Consider the following 14772-nt stretch of genomic DNA (forward strand, 5'->3'; position numbering starts at 1 on the left):
AACCATGTTTGGCGATTTTGAGGCCTTGGAAAGGAAGTTTGAGTTGCTGGCGTAGTGAACTTCGAATGAGCGAGGATACGAAGGACAGCCAATCCTTGAATCAAATGAGCTAGGAGAAGGAGCCTCAATCACGATTGTATAGATCAGGTTGAGAATGGGAATTTGATCTTGCTTGATCAGAAACTATGACTAGCCTACGATTATTAGCAGGTACTGGTGTTGTGGGGGGTTTTCCGTGGTCTCTCCCCGCAGCTGATCATCGCAAAACACGTGCGGAAGCAGGAACGGCGGGTCAAAATAGGGCCCTCAAATCCTTTCCAGATCTACCGGTAGTTCTAGTGGGGAAGAGGCATATCCCCATGTTTTCAACAGTGTAGGGTCACTGTGGGGTCGCCAGGCCTGAAGACCACAAGCTGCGCAAAAGCGAAGCGAGCACCTTTTGTACCCTTTGGAGGCTGACTGGGCAGTATTCTAGACTGGCTACCTTCTCGGGGGTCTTAGAGTTTGGTATGACTTCTCATAGCTTTTCGCACATGGTGGTGATAGTTTTTTGACGTCGGAGACTGAATTCTAAATCGCAGCCTCTTGGAAGACGATGCTCCTGTTGTTAAGTCTAAAGAATCACATCTTAAGGAATCAATTCGCTTTTATTATCAGTAAGCTCATTCTCTATTATTTAGGGTTAGTTTAGTATTCTTGACACTTTTGCTTGAAAAGCAAATTGAGAGTTGTTCACGACAGGAGGGCAGGTGAGACAATGAGATTCCCAAGTCAGGGTGTAATATTAACATAAAGTCTTGCCAAAAAGCCCCATCTGAGAAATTGCTTCGCTTGGCGGACTGCTTTTACTGACTTGTTGCGACTTAGAAAAAATGCGGCTGGTAGTCTGTCCTAAGAAACATTTATCATCAGCGTGCACACATGCAACTCCCGACAGCTTCACACCGCATTGAATTCAGCTGGATTCAGGAATGATGGCTCTGAAATTATTCCACAGTTGGCTCTCTTCTCTTAAAATGAAAGCACATACCATGTTATCTGGCATGGACTCGTCGTTCTTTCTTCGAATTCATTTGTACTTGACGCACATTTCACAGCTGCCCCGACCGCGGTCCGCTATCAAATAAATTTTGGTACCGTAGTCCAAACTTTCAAGGCATTTTTGACGGAATTGGAAACAAGGTTGGAAATAATATTGAGAGCATGATTGCTAATGGGGCAACTGCTGTCTCTCTGGGACGTAGAAAAAACAAGGCTTGAGTTTATTTCTGCGGTGCGGAGGCGATAGCAAAGGATATTAATGCAGCGGCTATTGCTGCAACCAGAGGAGACATAACCTTTACTATCTCTAATAAGTACTACCTATAAATCAAGAGAAACTTCCTACCAACGATATATATGTGTCTTACTATAATACAGAGGTAAGAGAAACCTCGCTTAGCACAACTTCCCGTATAGTACCGTATGCAAAAATCCCCCTGAAGAGGCGCCTAAACATTTTCCACCAGCACTCTCGGCCAGATCCTCGTTGTTTTGTCACTCAACCCCCTCCAAAAAGACAGAAACACACTGTGACGCTAGTATCATTGCATTTTCTCTCTCTAACCTGTAATTCCACTCCGGGGCTTCAGTTCAACAGATGGCGAATTTGAACGCGCTACTACCAACCACCCTCGAGAACCAACAATTTCTCGACCAACGCGTTGGGCCAACTCCTGGGTGTTTTATCACCCCACCCTTTACCAAAAAGGCCCCAAGTGCACTGTGGTCCTTCGTTCGCCCCATCTGCTCCACACACCTCTACCCTCCAATATACAGCTCTCCGACCACCAAGCCAAGAATGAGCCTGTATCTCGTCATAACTACCAGATGCCGAAATACCATGTTTTTTATTGATATGTTTCCGCACATCGGTGATATCTCGACGAATGAAAGGACAGTGCTTGCATTGAAATGCGTCTACTACACGTAGTGCTTTCAGGGGAGGGTAACCGTCCCAGCCACTGTGTAAATCGGCGATGTCTAGTGACGGTAATGTAGATACTAGAGATCGAACGGCGGCCCGGAGGTTGACAGGTATGTGATGCTGTTTTCGGAGGTGGTCCATAAGGCTCCTTGGAAGGACAGCGTTTTGGCAAATGATGCAAACTGGTAGGCCAAAGGGCGTGTCGAGGAGGGTGAGGTATGGCTTCAGCTCATCGGGGAGCATGGGGCACGGGTTTGACTCGGGCTCGGACGAACTTGTATCAACGGGGCTGGACATTTGGACTTGAACCGCACACCTGGCGCTGATCAGGGGAGTGTTGTTGTCCTGAGATCGTTAAGATCGTGATTGGTAATAATGAACCACATGAGAGGAGGAGCCCAAAACGGGATGACAAAGGCGTGTTTCGGCTATTGGGTCAATAATGTGGGTATTACAGCCCCTACCCCGCCCGTGGACTAGGACCACGATTGGATCAAAACCATATCAAAATTAGGAAAAGTTACACCGAAGGGGGGCAGACAACCTTCTTCCCAGTCACGCTATCAAGCCACGAGTTGACGAAAATACGGCTTGACAGTCGATTCGGCCTTCCTCGCGCTTCGTCTCGCGCGAAGGAGGCCGAGCCTACTATTACCACTTGATATATACTCATTCATATTTAAAAGGATATCCGCTTCTCAGAATGGATTGAGTGTCAACCCATGCACATTATCCTCATTTAGTCATCAAATCAAATCTCACAAAACATGGTTAAAATCGCCGTAGCTGGGGGTTCAGGGCGTAAGTCAAAAAAAAATACATTTGTCCATCATATACAGACCACCTCCCCTATTTTCACATTCTAGTCCCCAAGCTGACTCCATCTTGAACAGAAATCGCCCAAGAAATCATTGACAGACTAGTAACGACCCAAAAACATGATATCCTAATCCTCTCCCGCAAGGTACCAAACCCTCATACAATAATGGTATAAATTTGCTGATCGGCCTAAACCCAGGACCTTGCCACTGTTGAAGACAGAGTTGGCGTGACCTGGGTTAAGACAGATTACACAGACAAAACTCAACTCACCGGCATCCTCAGTGGTGTACACACTGTTCTGTGCTTCAGCAGCGCTCACGCAGACGCCGGGAGTGCCGCCCAGAAGATGTTGATTGATTCGGCAGTCGCCGCAGGCGTCAAGCGTTTTGCTCCAAATGAGTGGTCTGGGTGAGTGACATTACCGTGGTGCTCTCAAGCGAGGAGAGACTGAACTGACCAAGTCTGGTGGACGAATAGCTCAAGCGTCGAGGAGTTGCCATGGTATACCGAAAAGGCAAATGTGAGGGCCTATCTTGAAGAAATCAATAAGGAGAAGAAAGTACGTCGTCAAGTCTTTTTCCTTCCCTAATTTTTATACGACACTTCTCACAGCACTTTGACAGGTTCTCGAATATACGCTTTTCCAACCCGGGTTTCTCGTCGATTATCTTGTACCACCAGGTACAGCGAACAAGTACATCCAACCTTCACAGGAATTATGGATCGACTTTTTCAAGCGTCGAGCAATCATTCTCGAGAACGGCAACTCAGAATTCACAGTGACGACCGCGAATGATATTGCTAATGTTGTGGCTCGAGCGATTGAGTACGAGGGCGAATGGCCGGTAGTTGGCGGCATCCATGGAACTACGCTCTCAACTCCCAAGTTGTTAGAAATTGGCAAGAGGGTTCGAGGTATGCATTACCAAAAGAATGAAACCCAACACCCATAAAACAAATTAAATCACTGATAAATCTAAATGATAGGTGGCAAACCGTGGGATATCACTTATCTTCCGGAAGACGACGTTCGCGCCGGCGACTTTCACGGTTCCTGGGTCCCGCAATTTTATAAAGAGCAAGGTCTTTCTCCAGAACAAAAGGAACACTTCTCCAAAGTTATTCTTCGAGGTGTTCTTCTCAGTGGTCTTTGTAAATCTTGGGTTGTATCGGATCAGTGGAATCGCTTGCTACCAGACTACAAATTTACTGATGCGGAGGAATTTCTGGAGAAATATTGGACGGGGAAGGATTAGGACGTGACGGTGAAATCATACTGTGTACTTGGAAATAGTCTGGGAATTTTTAAGAGAGCTTAGAATGTATTTCACAGGGTCGAATATGTTTTCTTACCCCCACTGAATACAACCCTACCCCCAGAAACCATATGTCCCGTCTATTCTCTGAAGAAAACAACATCTATCTCTCATAAAATAGCACTACACACTAGTCCCTCTCTTAGTATATTCCATGTGCACTCAGTGCTGGATTCATTCTGGAGAAACAAGGGTGATTTTATTCCTTGCATTAATCGACTCAGCATATACCCCGTAAACACCGAAAGACACAAGAAAGGGAAACAAACCCAAAATACAACCCCATTCCCCTTGTATACACAAATTAGCCCGCAGTCTATTACTTGTGAATAACATTGGGATGCGGACGATAGCAATGCCGACGCAGCGATGCTGACCAGGAACACAGATCGAACGAGGGGCCGGACCGAGGGGAGATGCACGAGCTTCCATACTAAGAGCAACTAAGATTGTGGCGAGTAAGGTGGATAACCGAAACTGCATGGTTGTGGTAGATTCTTCTTTGCGGGACTTTGCAGGTTGATGAGTGTAAGTCAATGTGGTGGAGATAGTAGAGAAGTGGCGCTTTCAGAACCAAGGTCAAAATGGAGCGTCCATAGCTTCATACTTCAGTTCAAACCTACGGAGTCGGGGGAGCTGAGCATTCAATTCGGAAAGCAGAGCTCCAATGGCCATGATATACTTGCTCGCACCTCTTGGCGGGGGTTCAGTATGAATACGAGAGCCGAGCTACAAGGGGATTTGAGAAATGAGGACTGGCACGTTGCGCCTCTCTTTGTACAAATTGACCATTCTCTTCCCTTATTCTTTTTCATAGACTCTCGCCATTGAGCACGTTACGGAGTGAGCATTGGGACTGGAAGTCCGGTGTTTTTAGGGGTTGACTCGCTTAATCTTCAGGGGCTCAATCGCTAAATTCAGGGGCAAGGGGAAGAATTTGCCGAGAGTCTAGGACGGCCACTCTGCTTCGATCTAAAGGTGCCCGCAGACCCACGTCACTAGTCAGAACTTTGCCGCGAGGCGGGAGAGATATGCAGCATACCTCGTTCATGAAATTCATCAATAACTCCCGATACTGGCATCAGAGGAGAGCCCAATATCTTCCTCACCCCTTTAACTCTGCAATCCAACTTTTGGGAGGTTTCCTCGCTGCATTTTATTAGAGCTTATTAGGACATGGTTAGCCTCCATAGAAGATCAAGTCCAGTTGATAGCATAGTGTCAAAATGTTATGTCACGTGATCGAGGATCACAATAAGAAAGGGAAACCGGGAAACACAGAGTACTGTTCAAAGGCTGTCTCATCAAGCTTCGACCGTTAAAGATTGTTAAATTTTAAGTAGATGTAGTACACCCCTCAAACCCTAAGACGAAATACTAAAGAAACGCCCATCCCCCCGCCCTAATCAATAAAGCCACTTTACTGTCCTTCACCGGAGAATAGAAAGGTAACCCGGAGTCATCATGAGCTTTTGGGGTAGCTGGGGGAGAATCAGACTACCAAAGGCAAAGAATCATTAAAATGAAACCAGGCGGCATGCCGTAGACAGTATTCCAACCGAACTACACTGAGAAGTGCGACTTGACATAGACCGGCATACTGACAACAAGCAGGTACAATAACCACAGAAACCTTTGTTTTGAGTCACAGATCCGCCTTTCAGTGAATTCTGAGGCCGTATTAGCAAGACTGTTCGATTTGAGTGGGGAGTGGATCATTGCAAACCGATTAATGCTTTCATGCTAATATAGACGCAGATATTTGGGAGACTCTATGTTCTATCCGTTGCGCTGCCACCAGGGACGAATTGACCCGTGCATATCTAAGCGAACTGAATCAGCAAATCATATCGCCAGATTCTTTAATTTAAGACCTCTGATTTGCTGCAATTTTGCGGTATATTTGATCACGGAAATTCGTCCCTGGTGGCAGCGCAACGGATAGGAATAAAATAGTAGTTCCTGCTATGGTCGAATGTGGAGCAAACCTCCCAACATTGGAGAGCTTGACGCTATCCCTAACGAAGGGATGTAAAACTCGGCGCGGCGCAGAGTCCTTAATTTTTCCAGTACAGTGTTGAACTCACTTGTGGTATCGCATGCTGAACCGCATGCTTTCATTACCTTGAAAAAATATCCACGAGCCATGATGCTACATGCTACATAGCGTAACTGCAAAAAGCGAATTAGTAATATTTAGGGTCATAAGAATTGGACAACCCACTATTGGATACTACGTAGCGGAATCGCTCGTAGATTATTTTCAAGGTAGTGGCAGCATGCGAGACCACAAGCTCGCTGGTTAGTTCATTTCTGTACCACAAGAATTAATGACTCGGCGCCCCAAGGGATGTCGAAAAAAGGAAAAAGAGAAAGGAGACCTTATTCCTCCAGTAGTCGCTGGCCGACTCTTCCTCGAATAGATCCCAGAGGCGATGTTACATTTCCAGCCCTTCCTCCAAGATTCGTACCACTGTGGTAGTCATTACCTGTTCGTACCTCCCACTTAGCACCCTAGGTGGTCAGTGAATCCGATTTGGCCACGAAAGCGATCGGGCCAAGTGTTTACCTAGTAAATTTATATGGGAGGTATTTCTAGCTGGCTTATGCCTGCCGTAAAATTTGCTAGGTATACACTTGGCCCGATCGCTTTCGTGGCCAAATCGGATTCACTGACCACCTAGGGTGCTAAGTGGGAGGTACGAACGGGTATCCTACTGATTGGCAGCCCAGACATCAGACACTTTTTCAGTCTGCTTATCGGGCGTAAGTCAGCGACACGGGCATTTCATCGCACTTGCAGTCTATCCATTCAGAGCATCGACCCGATGATTAGCTTTGATTTCGTCCTAATTGTTACGTTGTTGTTTCCCTTAATACTATGTCGTTTGAAGTCGATAGGTTCCTGGAACGGGGCCGTCGGTTGAGCCGGGATGTTTTGTATTGATATGCTTGACAGCATGGTCGCGGCGTCCATATGGCGGTTTGTGCCCATCCTGTCCGTATGGGCATGTGCGAGCGGGGCAATAGTATATGGAGACACCAGAAGTGAAGCCATGTCGGACTTTGTGCCGGGAGAGACATCTCCTTGTAGCTCCTCGATATTCACAGTCGGAGCAGGTGTGCGGTTTTGTGTGTGAATCCAAATGCCTCCTGTTATTTTCATTCAATTCATAGAACTATGCAGAGCACATGAGAAGGACTCACATTAGATTGGGTGTAGAGTCTGAGACTTTGAGGCATTCGCTCCACCTGCATTTGGTCTGAGAAGCTGCATGAGTTCGGACGTGGGCTCTGGAGTAGAACTATCAGCGTCATGGGGGAGAATGAATCTTTTAAACTCACCGCAGATCTGAAGGCTGATTGAAAGTCTCCAAGCAGAGGGCCCACTTGCATCGATGAACGGCAGACGGTATCAGGCGCTTGTGCGATTGACTGGATTCTGGTGATGACGAGGAGCTTGACCTTGACCTCTTTCGTGGTAAAGTACTTGTTACGGGTCGAGGCATTACTGATAACTCTATTGAGTCTAAGGACTGGGTCGGTGGGTGCTCCATCTCGGGCGCCAGTACATTATCTGGCTCCGCCGGGAAAGTTGTTGGATAGAGTATGTCGGCCGCATTGAGCGGATCGTTCCAGTCAAAATCAATACCCAAGCCAGTTGATGAGAGGTTGCCAGTACCGGCAATGTCATCTTGATTATCTTGGCTTTGGGAGAGGAGACTCCAGATAAGCTCACTAGGTTCCGGGTTGAGGTAGTCATTGAAGAGAAAAGCTTCGGGACCGGAGAGAGACGGAATCTGATTTCTCAATGCATCTGATTCGTGGACTCTTGTGTCCGAGTGTCCTGGGGCTTGTCGTTGGCTCCTCAAGATATCAGGTTGGGTATCTTCGCATGGTGTGGCAGGTTGCAGGGAGGAGAAATCGAGGTAATTGTCGAAGGGGAAACTGGGTTGAGGTGAACTGGACGGAACAACGTAAAATTCGGACGAGGGATCAAAGCTATCACCGTTAACTACCAAACTAGATCCATTGTAGGAGATGTCGCAAAGGCCGGGCTGCGCGACCCGGCCAAGACCAGGCTAGGGAGGAACAGGCGGTCACCCACCCCCGCAGGGGGGTTTAACGGAGGGTTCAAGCCCTCCCAGATAGTGTGATGGACCACCGGAACTTTGTGAGACCAGAAAAAGATGAAAGAATGTATGTTGGATGCGAGAGAACGTGTGAGGTCTTTATACCAGCCAGGAAAAGCCGGAGGGCCTCCAAGAGGCTGTCGGGGATTCGCCATGTGCAGTAAGCTTGTGTGGTTGTCCATTCAGGAAGCAGGAAGCACGCAATTTTACTGCACGCCTGATAGGACAACTCTGGCACTGGACTTCCATTGGATAGAAAGTGGAAGGCCTCTCAGAGGCCCCCACTAAGCCTTTTTGGACCGATCGGATTCGACCGTTGAAAGCAAGCCCTCGTGTCAAACCAGCCTCCCCCCCGCGCACATTAATATCACTATTGGGTAGATATCAGAGTTCTACCCTCTGTTGTGAGTCGTGTGTCGAGCTTCTCTCGCGTCCGAGAACCCCTGTATCAGGCTCTTCCAAGGAGGCTGCCATTGATAATCGCCTCAGAGCACATTAGCTTGAAACCAGAAGTCTCATTTATTATTGGCGAGGGCGACTCGACACGGATCCAAATAAAACTGTCACCGCTGGATATCAGAATTTCCATGTCGAAAATTCATCTTGGCAGCTGCGAGTGGGAAAATGTAAAACGACACCCCAGGTGTCGATTTGGGGCCAGACTAACCTGAAATAAAGGCACTCGGATAGGAATACCGAAACTTACCTTTATCTTTAAATTTAAATTACTTTATAAGAAGTCAATAAAATTAAAAAATTCTTTATATTATTATAGGGTCAATTATAGGCTATTCAAATATAAACTTTTTATAAAATAGTAATTAGTAATAGTTCTTAAAATTAAAGAAGTTAAAAAGTTATTATTTTATAGTTTAAAGGTAGCCTTAAGAGAGCCTAGAAATTTAGCAACAGAGTACCTAAATTTAAATCGGGAATGCCTAAGTTATAAGGACTTTTAAGGCTAATTATTTTAAATTTTAAGAATCTAGTTAATAAAAGCTATTATTAGAATATTAATTTCTTGTAAGTAGCTTTATTATTAGCTTATAAGAACGTGGCAAAACTCTCTAGCTTATATATTTAATAGTAGCCTTTAATTAATATAATAAGTTAGAGTACCTTAACAGGCTAATTAAATTAATCGACGCCCCCTCCGCCCCCAATCAATACCTGGGGGTGTCGGTTTACAATTTCCCCCTCTTCGAGGCGTCAGCAAGCCAGACTTCAAACCCTTCTCAAAAGACCTCCATAGAGTAGAGAACACCATCCCACATATTCCCTCACTGCTGTTTTTGCAGCACAACAAATTGAGGACAGGCCACTTGGTACAGTGCAGAGCCTTATGGAGATGAAGGAAGAAACACATCTGCAACTGGCTTACTGCCAAGCAATGCGGCAATGCGGCCGCCCGCCCATCTCCAGCGGATTTTCGGACCTCAGCCTTGTCTCCTCCGCTGTTCTCCCGACCCTCCGCAAACATATATCACGCATGCTCCTTCCCTCTTTCTCACACCTCTCTCTGCCATCAATTCCCTTCCCTTTCACCTCGCCCATCGACTCTAGAGCTCACCTCCTGATCGCACAATGCATCTCGTCCTCACTGGGGCCACAGGCCTTGTCGGCTCCGCCGTCCTCCAACAAATGCTCGTCACCCCCTCCGTCTCAAAAGTCTCAATCCTCTCTCGTAGACCAGTTGCCCAAGTCGAGGGACACTCCAAAGCGCGCGTCATAATTCATAAAGACTATGCCACCTACCCGCCTGAATTGTTGAACCAGTTGAAGGATGTAGATGGTGTCGTATGGGCGCAGGGCATCTCCTCTGTCTCGGTATCAAAACCGTACTTCCCCTCCCCACCCTCTCGATTTCAAAGATAGGCTGATGGATAATTGGTGGCAGAGAATACGAGCAGATCACAAACACATACCCATTAGCTTTCGCACGCGCCCTCTCTACAACCCTTGCCCCAAAACCAGTAAACTTCATCTACGTCTCCGGCGAAGGGGCAACAACCACCCCTTCCTTCCTAACACAACACTGGGCGCGGATCAAAGGGCTGACGGAATCCTCCCTCGTCGCTTTATCCAAACAACCTGAATACGCAAACCTCAGACCGATAAGTTTGAGACCAGGAGCCGTGGATCCGACGTTCCATACAGAGGTGAAAGATTTTGTGCCGAGGCGGACGGCAGCGATGGGCATGGTGGAGAAGGCTGCGTTGCCTGTGTTTAGAGGACTGTTGCCTAGTATGATGAGTCCGACGAAGGAGTTGGGTAAGGTGCTGGTTGAGTTGGCGATGGGTGATGGAGGGGCGCATAAGGAGGGGGAGAGCGGCGTTAGTGGGGAGGGCAGGACGTTGAGTAACGCTGCTATGAGGAGGTTGGCTGGGATTTGATTGATGAAGTAGGTGAGGGATGGCGTTTGTGTATGATATATATGTATGGCTAGGCTAGATGAGAATGATACCACTTCATATATGCTTGGAGAAATGTATGATGGTTGATGATTCATTTGATATGTATCTACGAATCTCCCTAACCTTCCTCCCAAATCCAACCTTTGAACACGTCTTTCTGATCTTCACACAATAACAAAACACAAGCTCCCCAAGAGATGATACAAGTAACTTTCTGCAAAACAAGCGAATTTTGCCGTCCCAACTGCAAAGGGCACTGAACCAGGCACCGCATCTCCAAAAACTCCTGTAAATGTTGGTATCAACGATACGCAAATAGTTTGTAACAAGAAAAATGATGTAACAAGAAAACAAACGGAGTGATAAAGTGACAAGGCAAGCCATGCAAGCATATAATCATGAAGTAAACGAAAGAAGCAAACATCGCCAAATATCAACATCAACATCGAATCGTAACAACACCGAAGGTGGGTGGCGTGCAGCCGTGGTCTCGTGATCAATCTCTCTTCCTCTTTCTTATTCTCATTTCCTCGCTCTTCGCTGCGCTCACAGCTCAAACAAACTCGGGCATCGGCATCTTCATATTCTGCAAACTCCTCTGATGCGCTAACATCCCCTCAAACGCAACCGCATTCAGCGTGATGCCTGCCGCAATCGTGTCCTCCGTTTTCCTTTCTCTCTCTTGTCGTTCCCTCTCCAACCTCTCCCTCTCATGCATCTCCCCCTGCTCGCCCATGCGATTAATCTCCTCCTCGACATCTGCCAACAGAGCCGACAAATCTGAATCCGCATAAATGCGGATGCTTTCGACGTCTCTTCCACCACGTCGACTTTCAGGGCTTGTGACTTTGACCTCCTCAACCACTCGGTCTAATCTTTCTGGAGATTGGCCTTTTGTAGGGGAGCGAGGTGGCGTATTTTCCCCATTCGGAGCAATCGCCATCGCTAGTGCTATCTGCACAACATGCTTCTCCTCTTCTACCACATGCCCTCCTCTCTCCTGCTCCACCACTGGCTGCATAATCAACGCTGCAGCCACATGCTCCAGTAACTTCTGCCTCACTCGCGTCCGTCGGTTTTCCGCTTGCTCGAGCTTAGCCACCCAATCGTCGATAGAGGAATCGAGTTCTGAGAGCGCCTCTTCTTGTTTGAGCATGCTGTCGTGGCTGAACTTCGCTACGCGCGGACTTCGTAGATAAGTGCAAATGCGGTCGTGGAGGTTCCGTCTTCCAGAGCGGAGAGAGCGGTGCGTTTTACGGAGATATTCACATCTTTCATCCAGAGCCCGGAGTTCGCGGGACAAAGTGTCAACGTCCTTGGAGTTGAGGACTTCGAAGCGGGATGCTTGGCCGATGGCTTGTTTACGGAGTGTCTCAACTTCTGAGGCGGGGAGGAATGTGGATGCTGTTGTAGCAGGGTGCCCGGAGGGTAGGTGCTCGAAGGCTTTCTGCTCTTCGAGAAGGGTGGCGGATGTGGAAGGGGACCGTTTTGAGATCGAGCGTTTGACGGGGGACGCATCTGCACGTTTTTTGGGTCGTCCGCGGTCCATGATTGAGGCACCGCCTTCGGATTCGTGGCGTCGGTGGCCGTGGGAGGCGCCGAGAGGGAACTGGCGTTGAGGGGCGTCTGAGACGCCGCGGGAGTGCCCGGGGACCATGGGACCGGGGCAGGCAGAGGGTGGGGTGGGAGTTACTGAGCGGGCGAGCTTGGGTGAGGAGCGACCTTCTGGGATGGAAATAGGGATGGCGGAGTTGGGTGTGGCAGCCATTGATGTTGGGGCGGTAGTGGCGGAGAGGAGGCTGGTACTTGATGCCGACATGGGAGTATATGGGGATGCACGAGAGTAAGGAGAGTTGTCTATCATCCTGGCTGATTTTGGTGGAACGTCTGGGGGAGTGCTGCCGGACCGCAGACGTGTACCTGAAGGTTTCCGGGGAATGCGCTGGATTTGGGAAGGTGAAGACGAGGGGATGACGAGAGGAGCCAGCGACTTTGGAGAGAGGGGTTGTTTCGGCGAGACTGATCTGGGGTTGTTTGATGAAGAGGCTGAAGAGCTTTGGCAGTTTTGCTGGATACCCTGTGGTATATTCGCTGCGGCTGGAGCATTAGTACTATCCGCCGATATAGCCATTTCAGCATTCTCGTCCAGTGCAGGTCCGGATATGCAGGACATCATGGATTCCCCAAAGACATGTTGCCGCCAGCTATTCCCGGGCGCACTGATCGATCGTTCATGTAGTGGTGGGCGGCCGGGTATTGTTGCTAAGAAATCTAATCAGTTTCACCGACACCATACAACTTTTCTGAGGGGCAAAACTCACGAGAGTCCATGGCTATCTCCTGCACTGTGGTCATTGGACCCAATTCTGGCACACTGACCTTTCTTCTCCGGATGAGGGTCTGCTCTTTGGGCTTCAGTCGAAGTGCAGTGCCAAGTAGTGATCGCTCCTTCTCGGTGCTCCCATTTTGCCCTATGGTCGTGGATTGTGATTGTGACTGCTCTGCCTCTGCATTCTTCTGTCCCGCCGCTACCGATAGTCTGTCCTTTGTGGGGAACAGTTGGTATTTGCGTGGTTCCGTCGGTTGATGCATCCTCCAGACATACTTCTCCTTCTCGTCCGCCTGGGGAACCTCTGTTGACTAATATACGCGTCAGAAAATGAAAGCAAAGAGATCAGAGGACATACGGCATCATGTGAAGAGTGTGGAGATAGCTCCCTCGCAATATAATTGTTCAACCCCGCACTACTCGGAGTGTCGACCAGGAAGTCAGCGATATGGGCCATATATGCTTTGCCAATGGTGCCTTTTGGATTTGTTGGACAGGACAAAAAAGGTGATCCTGAAGCTTAACGTAAGCTCCTCGAAATAGCAACAGAGCTGGCGAGGAATGGGAGACAAATTCGAGTAAGCTGACAGAACTCTATCGACCACTGGCACATCAATAGAGTTGCAAACAACCGGCGGAAGATATACTTATGAGGACCAGACACTTGGACCGACCCCAGGACGTCGGAGGCGACTTAAGGATCTGAACCTCCATCCCTTGCTCAAAAATCAAGCATGCAGCAGGGGACACTAGTCACCAAGCTCCTACGATGGTGTCGGCAGCCAGGCCCCATGAAGGAGGAGCTCCATGAACGCTGTGGCGTCTGAGACACAGAGACACAGAGCTTTCTTCCCAGTCGGAAGAGCACTCCACCACGATTCGACGAATGGACCAGGGATGGGGCTGGCAGGTGAGGCGTTGCTGCGGGCTGGCCACAGAAGAGCATGAAACCGCTTGAGCCCATGGCAAAGACAGGGCCCGACAGGCCAGAGAGGCAGCCTGCACCGAGACCAGCCAGCGCCGAGATCAGCCAGACCCGAGACAATGCCAGGGCAGGCCAACCGTCGAGGTGCTCCGTGCAGCAGCGACGCATTGTCAGCTTGCCGCGTTGCGTGGTAGCGATGGGCCATCCTGTCTGCGCTCCTGCAGGCGGCGAGGGAGGGAAGGGCGAGGGGCAGCTGCAGCTGCACCACTCGAGCACCTTCAACTGCACTCCCTCCTGCTGACCCATCACAGCAGCTCGGCTAATGTTTGAGCGTCCTGATGAATAAGAATTGCTTCTCACGGCCACTGCAAAAGACTGCAAATCCTGCGGCTACTGGGGATGCAATTGGCTAATGAGGCATTTCGCAGCTTTGCACAGACGTTGAATTTGGGTTGATGGCGCAGGGGAGCGGGGCAATTTGGATATTGTCTTGGCTGCCCCTCGCTTGCAGCGTTGCACACACACTTCACTGCAAAATCTGCTGAACACACCGGACCTCATCGAAGATGTCCGCGGGTGCTAGTGTTGGGATGAAGTAAAAAGAAAGCAGCGGGCCTCAATATCGAGTGGAGCTGTCGAGCAAAACTCCCGAAGCCTCGAGATTGCTCGAGAAATGCCGGTGGCTTCAAGAAGTGCTGCGGGCTCAAAGGCAAGAGGGCAGATCACGCAGCCTCCTCCTATTCTTGCATTTTCACCGTGCACTCAGAGCTCTCGCTGCTTACTCGTGATGATGGCATGTTGTTGCTTTCATGTCAGCCGCTCTGCTGCCTCCCCTGACTCGCAACTAGTTTCCTGATTCATCGAATG

At 48.8% G+C, this 14772-nt stretch overlaps 7 protein-coding genes across 7 annotated transcripts; 2 read left to right on the plus strand and 5 right to left on the minus strand.

The window, feature by feature from the left end:
• Nucleotides 1-1383: 1383 nt before the first annotated feature.
• Nucleotides 1384-2195, minus strand: K444DRAFT_615841 (uncharacterized protein). Its single transcript, XM_024880807.1, has one exon. It carries the CDS (start codon nucleotides 2105-2107, stop codon nucleotides 1661-1663), a length of 447 nt encoding a protein of 148 aa, XP_024734287.1. The 5' UTR covers nucleotides 2108-2195; the 3' UTR covers nucleotides 1384-1660.
• A 439-nt stretch (nucleotides 2196-2634) lies between these two features.
• K444DRAFT_693125 (NAD(P)-binding protein) lies at nucleotides 2635-4052 on the plus strand. The gene is made up of 6 exons (XM_024887836.1): nucleotides 2635-2767; nucleotides 2860-2930; nucleotides 2985-3196; nucleotides 3272-3347; nucleotides 3412-3703; nucleotides 3776-4052. Exons 1-6 carry the CDS (start codon nucleotides 2734-2736, stop codon nucleotides 4042-4044), a joined length of 954 nt encoding a protein of 317 aa, XP_024734288.1. The 5' UTR covers nucleotides 2635-2733; the 3' UTR covers nucleotides 4045-4052.
• Nucleotides 4053-6571: 2519 nt separating this feature from the next.
• Nucleotides 6572-7890, minus strand: K444DRAFT_53096 (uncharacterized protein). Its single transcript, XM_024874940.1, has 4 exons — nucleotides 7450-7890; nucleotides 7312-7398; nucleotides 6823-7257; nucleotides 6572-6609 (listed from the first exon to the last, which is right to left on the minus strand). The coding sequence occupies exons 1-3, from the start codon at nucleotides 7659-7661 to the stop codon at nucleotides 6984-6986; spliced, it is 573 nt and encodes a 190-aa protein (XP_024734289.1). The 5' UTR covers nucleotides 7662-7890; the 3' UTR covers nucleotides 6572-6609; nucleotides 6823-6983.
• Nucleotides 7891-9721: 1831 nt separating this feature from the next.
• K444DRAFT_594351 (uncharacterized protein) lies at nucleotides 9722-10630 on the plus strand (the record flags this gene model as incomplete). The annotated part of the gene is made up of 2 exons (XM_024878348.1): nucleotides 9722-10075; nucleotides 10135-10630. Exons 1-2 carry the CDS (start codon nucleotides 9822-9824, stop codon nucleotides 10628-10630), a joined length of 750 nt encoding a protein of 249 aa, XP_024734290.1. The 5' UTR covers nucleotides 9722-9821.
• Nucleotides 10631-10650: 20 nt separating this feature from the next.
• K444DRAFT_53142 (uncharacterized protein) lies at nucleotides 10651-11120 on the minus strand. Its single transcript, XM_024874980.1, has one exon. The coding sequence runs from the start codon at nucleotides 11033-11035 to the stop codon at nucleotides 10706-10708; it is 330 nt and encodes a 109-aa protein (XP_024734291.1). The 5' UTR covers nucleotides 11036-11120; the 3' UTR covers nucleotides 10651-10705.
• An 84-nt stretch (nucleotides 11121-11204) lies between these two features.
• K444DRAFT_535053 (uncharacterized protein) lies at nucleotides 11205-13437 on the minus strand (the record flags this gene model as incomplete). Its single annotated transcript, XM_024875257.1, has 3 exons — nucleotides 11205-12913; nucleotides 12973-13291; nucleotides 13339-13437. 3 exons carry the CDS (start codon nucleotides 13435-13437, stop codon nucleotides 11205-11207), a joined length of 2127 nt encoding a protein of 708 aa, XP_024734292.1.
• A 35-nt stretch (nucleotides 13438-13472) lies between these two features.
• K444DRAFT_53155 (uncharacterized protein) lies at nucleotides 13473-14357 on the minus strand. Its single transcript, XM_024874994.1, has one exon. It carries the CDS (start codon nucleotides 14209-14211, stop codon nucleotides 13702-13704), a length of 510 nt encoding a protein of 169 aa, XP_024734293.1. The 5' UTR covers nucleotides 14212-14357; the 3' UTR covers nucleotides 13473-13701.
• Between the last annotated feature and the right edge of the window lie 415 nt (nucleotides 14358-14772).

The sequence above is a fragment of the Hyaloscypha bicolor genome (genome assembly GCF_002865645.1).
Source record: "Hyaloscypha bicolor E unplaced genomic scaffold K444scaffold_117, whole genome shotgun sequence".
Lineage (NCBI taxonomy): Eukaryota > Fungi > Ascomycota > Leotiomycetes > Helotiales > Hyaloscyphaceae > Hyaloscypha > Hyaloscypha bicolor.

What these genes read in the sequence shown, in the direction of transcription:
- K444DRAFT_615841 (XM_024880807.1), bottom strand. Translation starts at nt 2,107, where the DNA reads ATGGACCACCTCCGAAAACAGCATCACATACCTGTCAACCTCCGGGCC.
- K444DRAFT_693125 (XM_024887836.1), top strand. Translation starts at nt 2,734, where the DNA reads ATGGTTAAAATCGCCGTAGCTGGGGGTTCAGGGC. An exon ending in GCTCCAAATGAGTGGTCTGG is followed by an intron (nt 3,197 to 3,271) that starts GTGAGTGACATT and finishes GAATAGCTCAAG; the next exon opens with CGTCGAGGAGTTGCCATGGT. An exon ending in AATTGGCAAGAGGGTTCGAG is followed by an intron (nt 3,704 to 3,775) that starts GTATGCATTACC and finishes TCTAAATGATAG; the next exon opens with GTGGCAAACCGTGGGATATC.
- K444DRAFT_53096 (XM_024874940.1), bottom strand. Translation starts at nt 7,661, where the DNA reads ATGGAGCACCCACCGACCCAGTCCTTAGACTCAATAGAGTTATCAGTA. An exon ending in AATCAGCCTTCAGATCTGCG is followed by an intron (nt 7,399 to 7,449) that starts GTGAGTTTAAAA and finishes GTTCTACTCCAG; the next exon opens with AGCCCACGTCCGAACTCATG. An exon ending in GACTCTACACCCAATCTAAT is followed by an intron (nt 7,258 to 7,311) that starts GTGAGTCCTTCT and finishes TGAAAATAACAG; the next exon opens with GAGGCATTTGGATTCACACA.
- K444DRAFT_53142 (XM_024874980.1), bottom strand. Translation starts at nt 11,035, where the DNA reads ATGGCTTGCCTTGTCACTTTATCACTCCGTTTGTTTTCTTGTTACATC.
- K444DRAFT_53155 (XM_024874994.1), bottom strand. Translation starts at nt 14,211, where the DNA reads ATGGGTCAGCAGGAGGGAGTGCAGTTGAAGGTGCTCGAGTGGTGCAGC.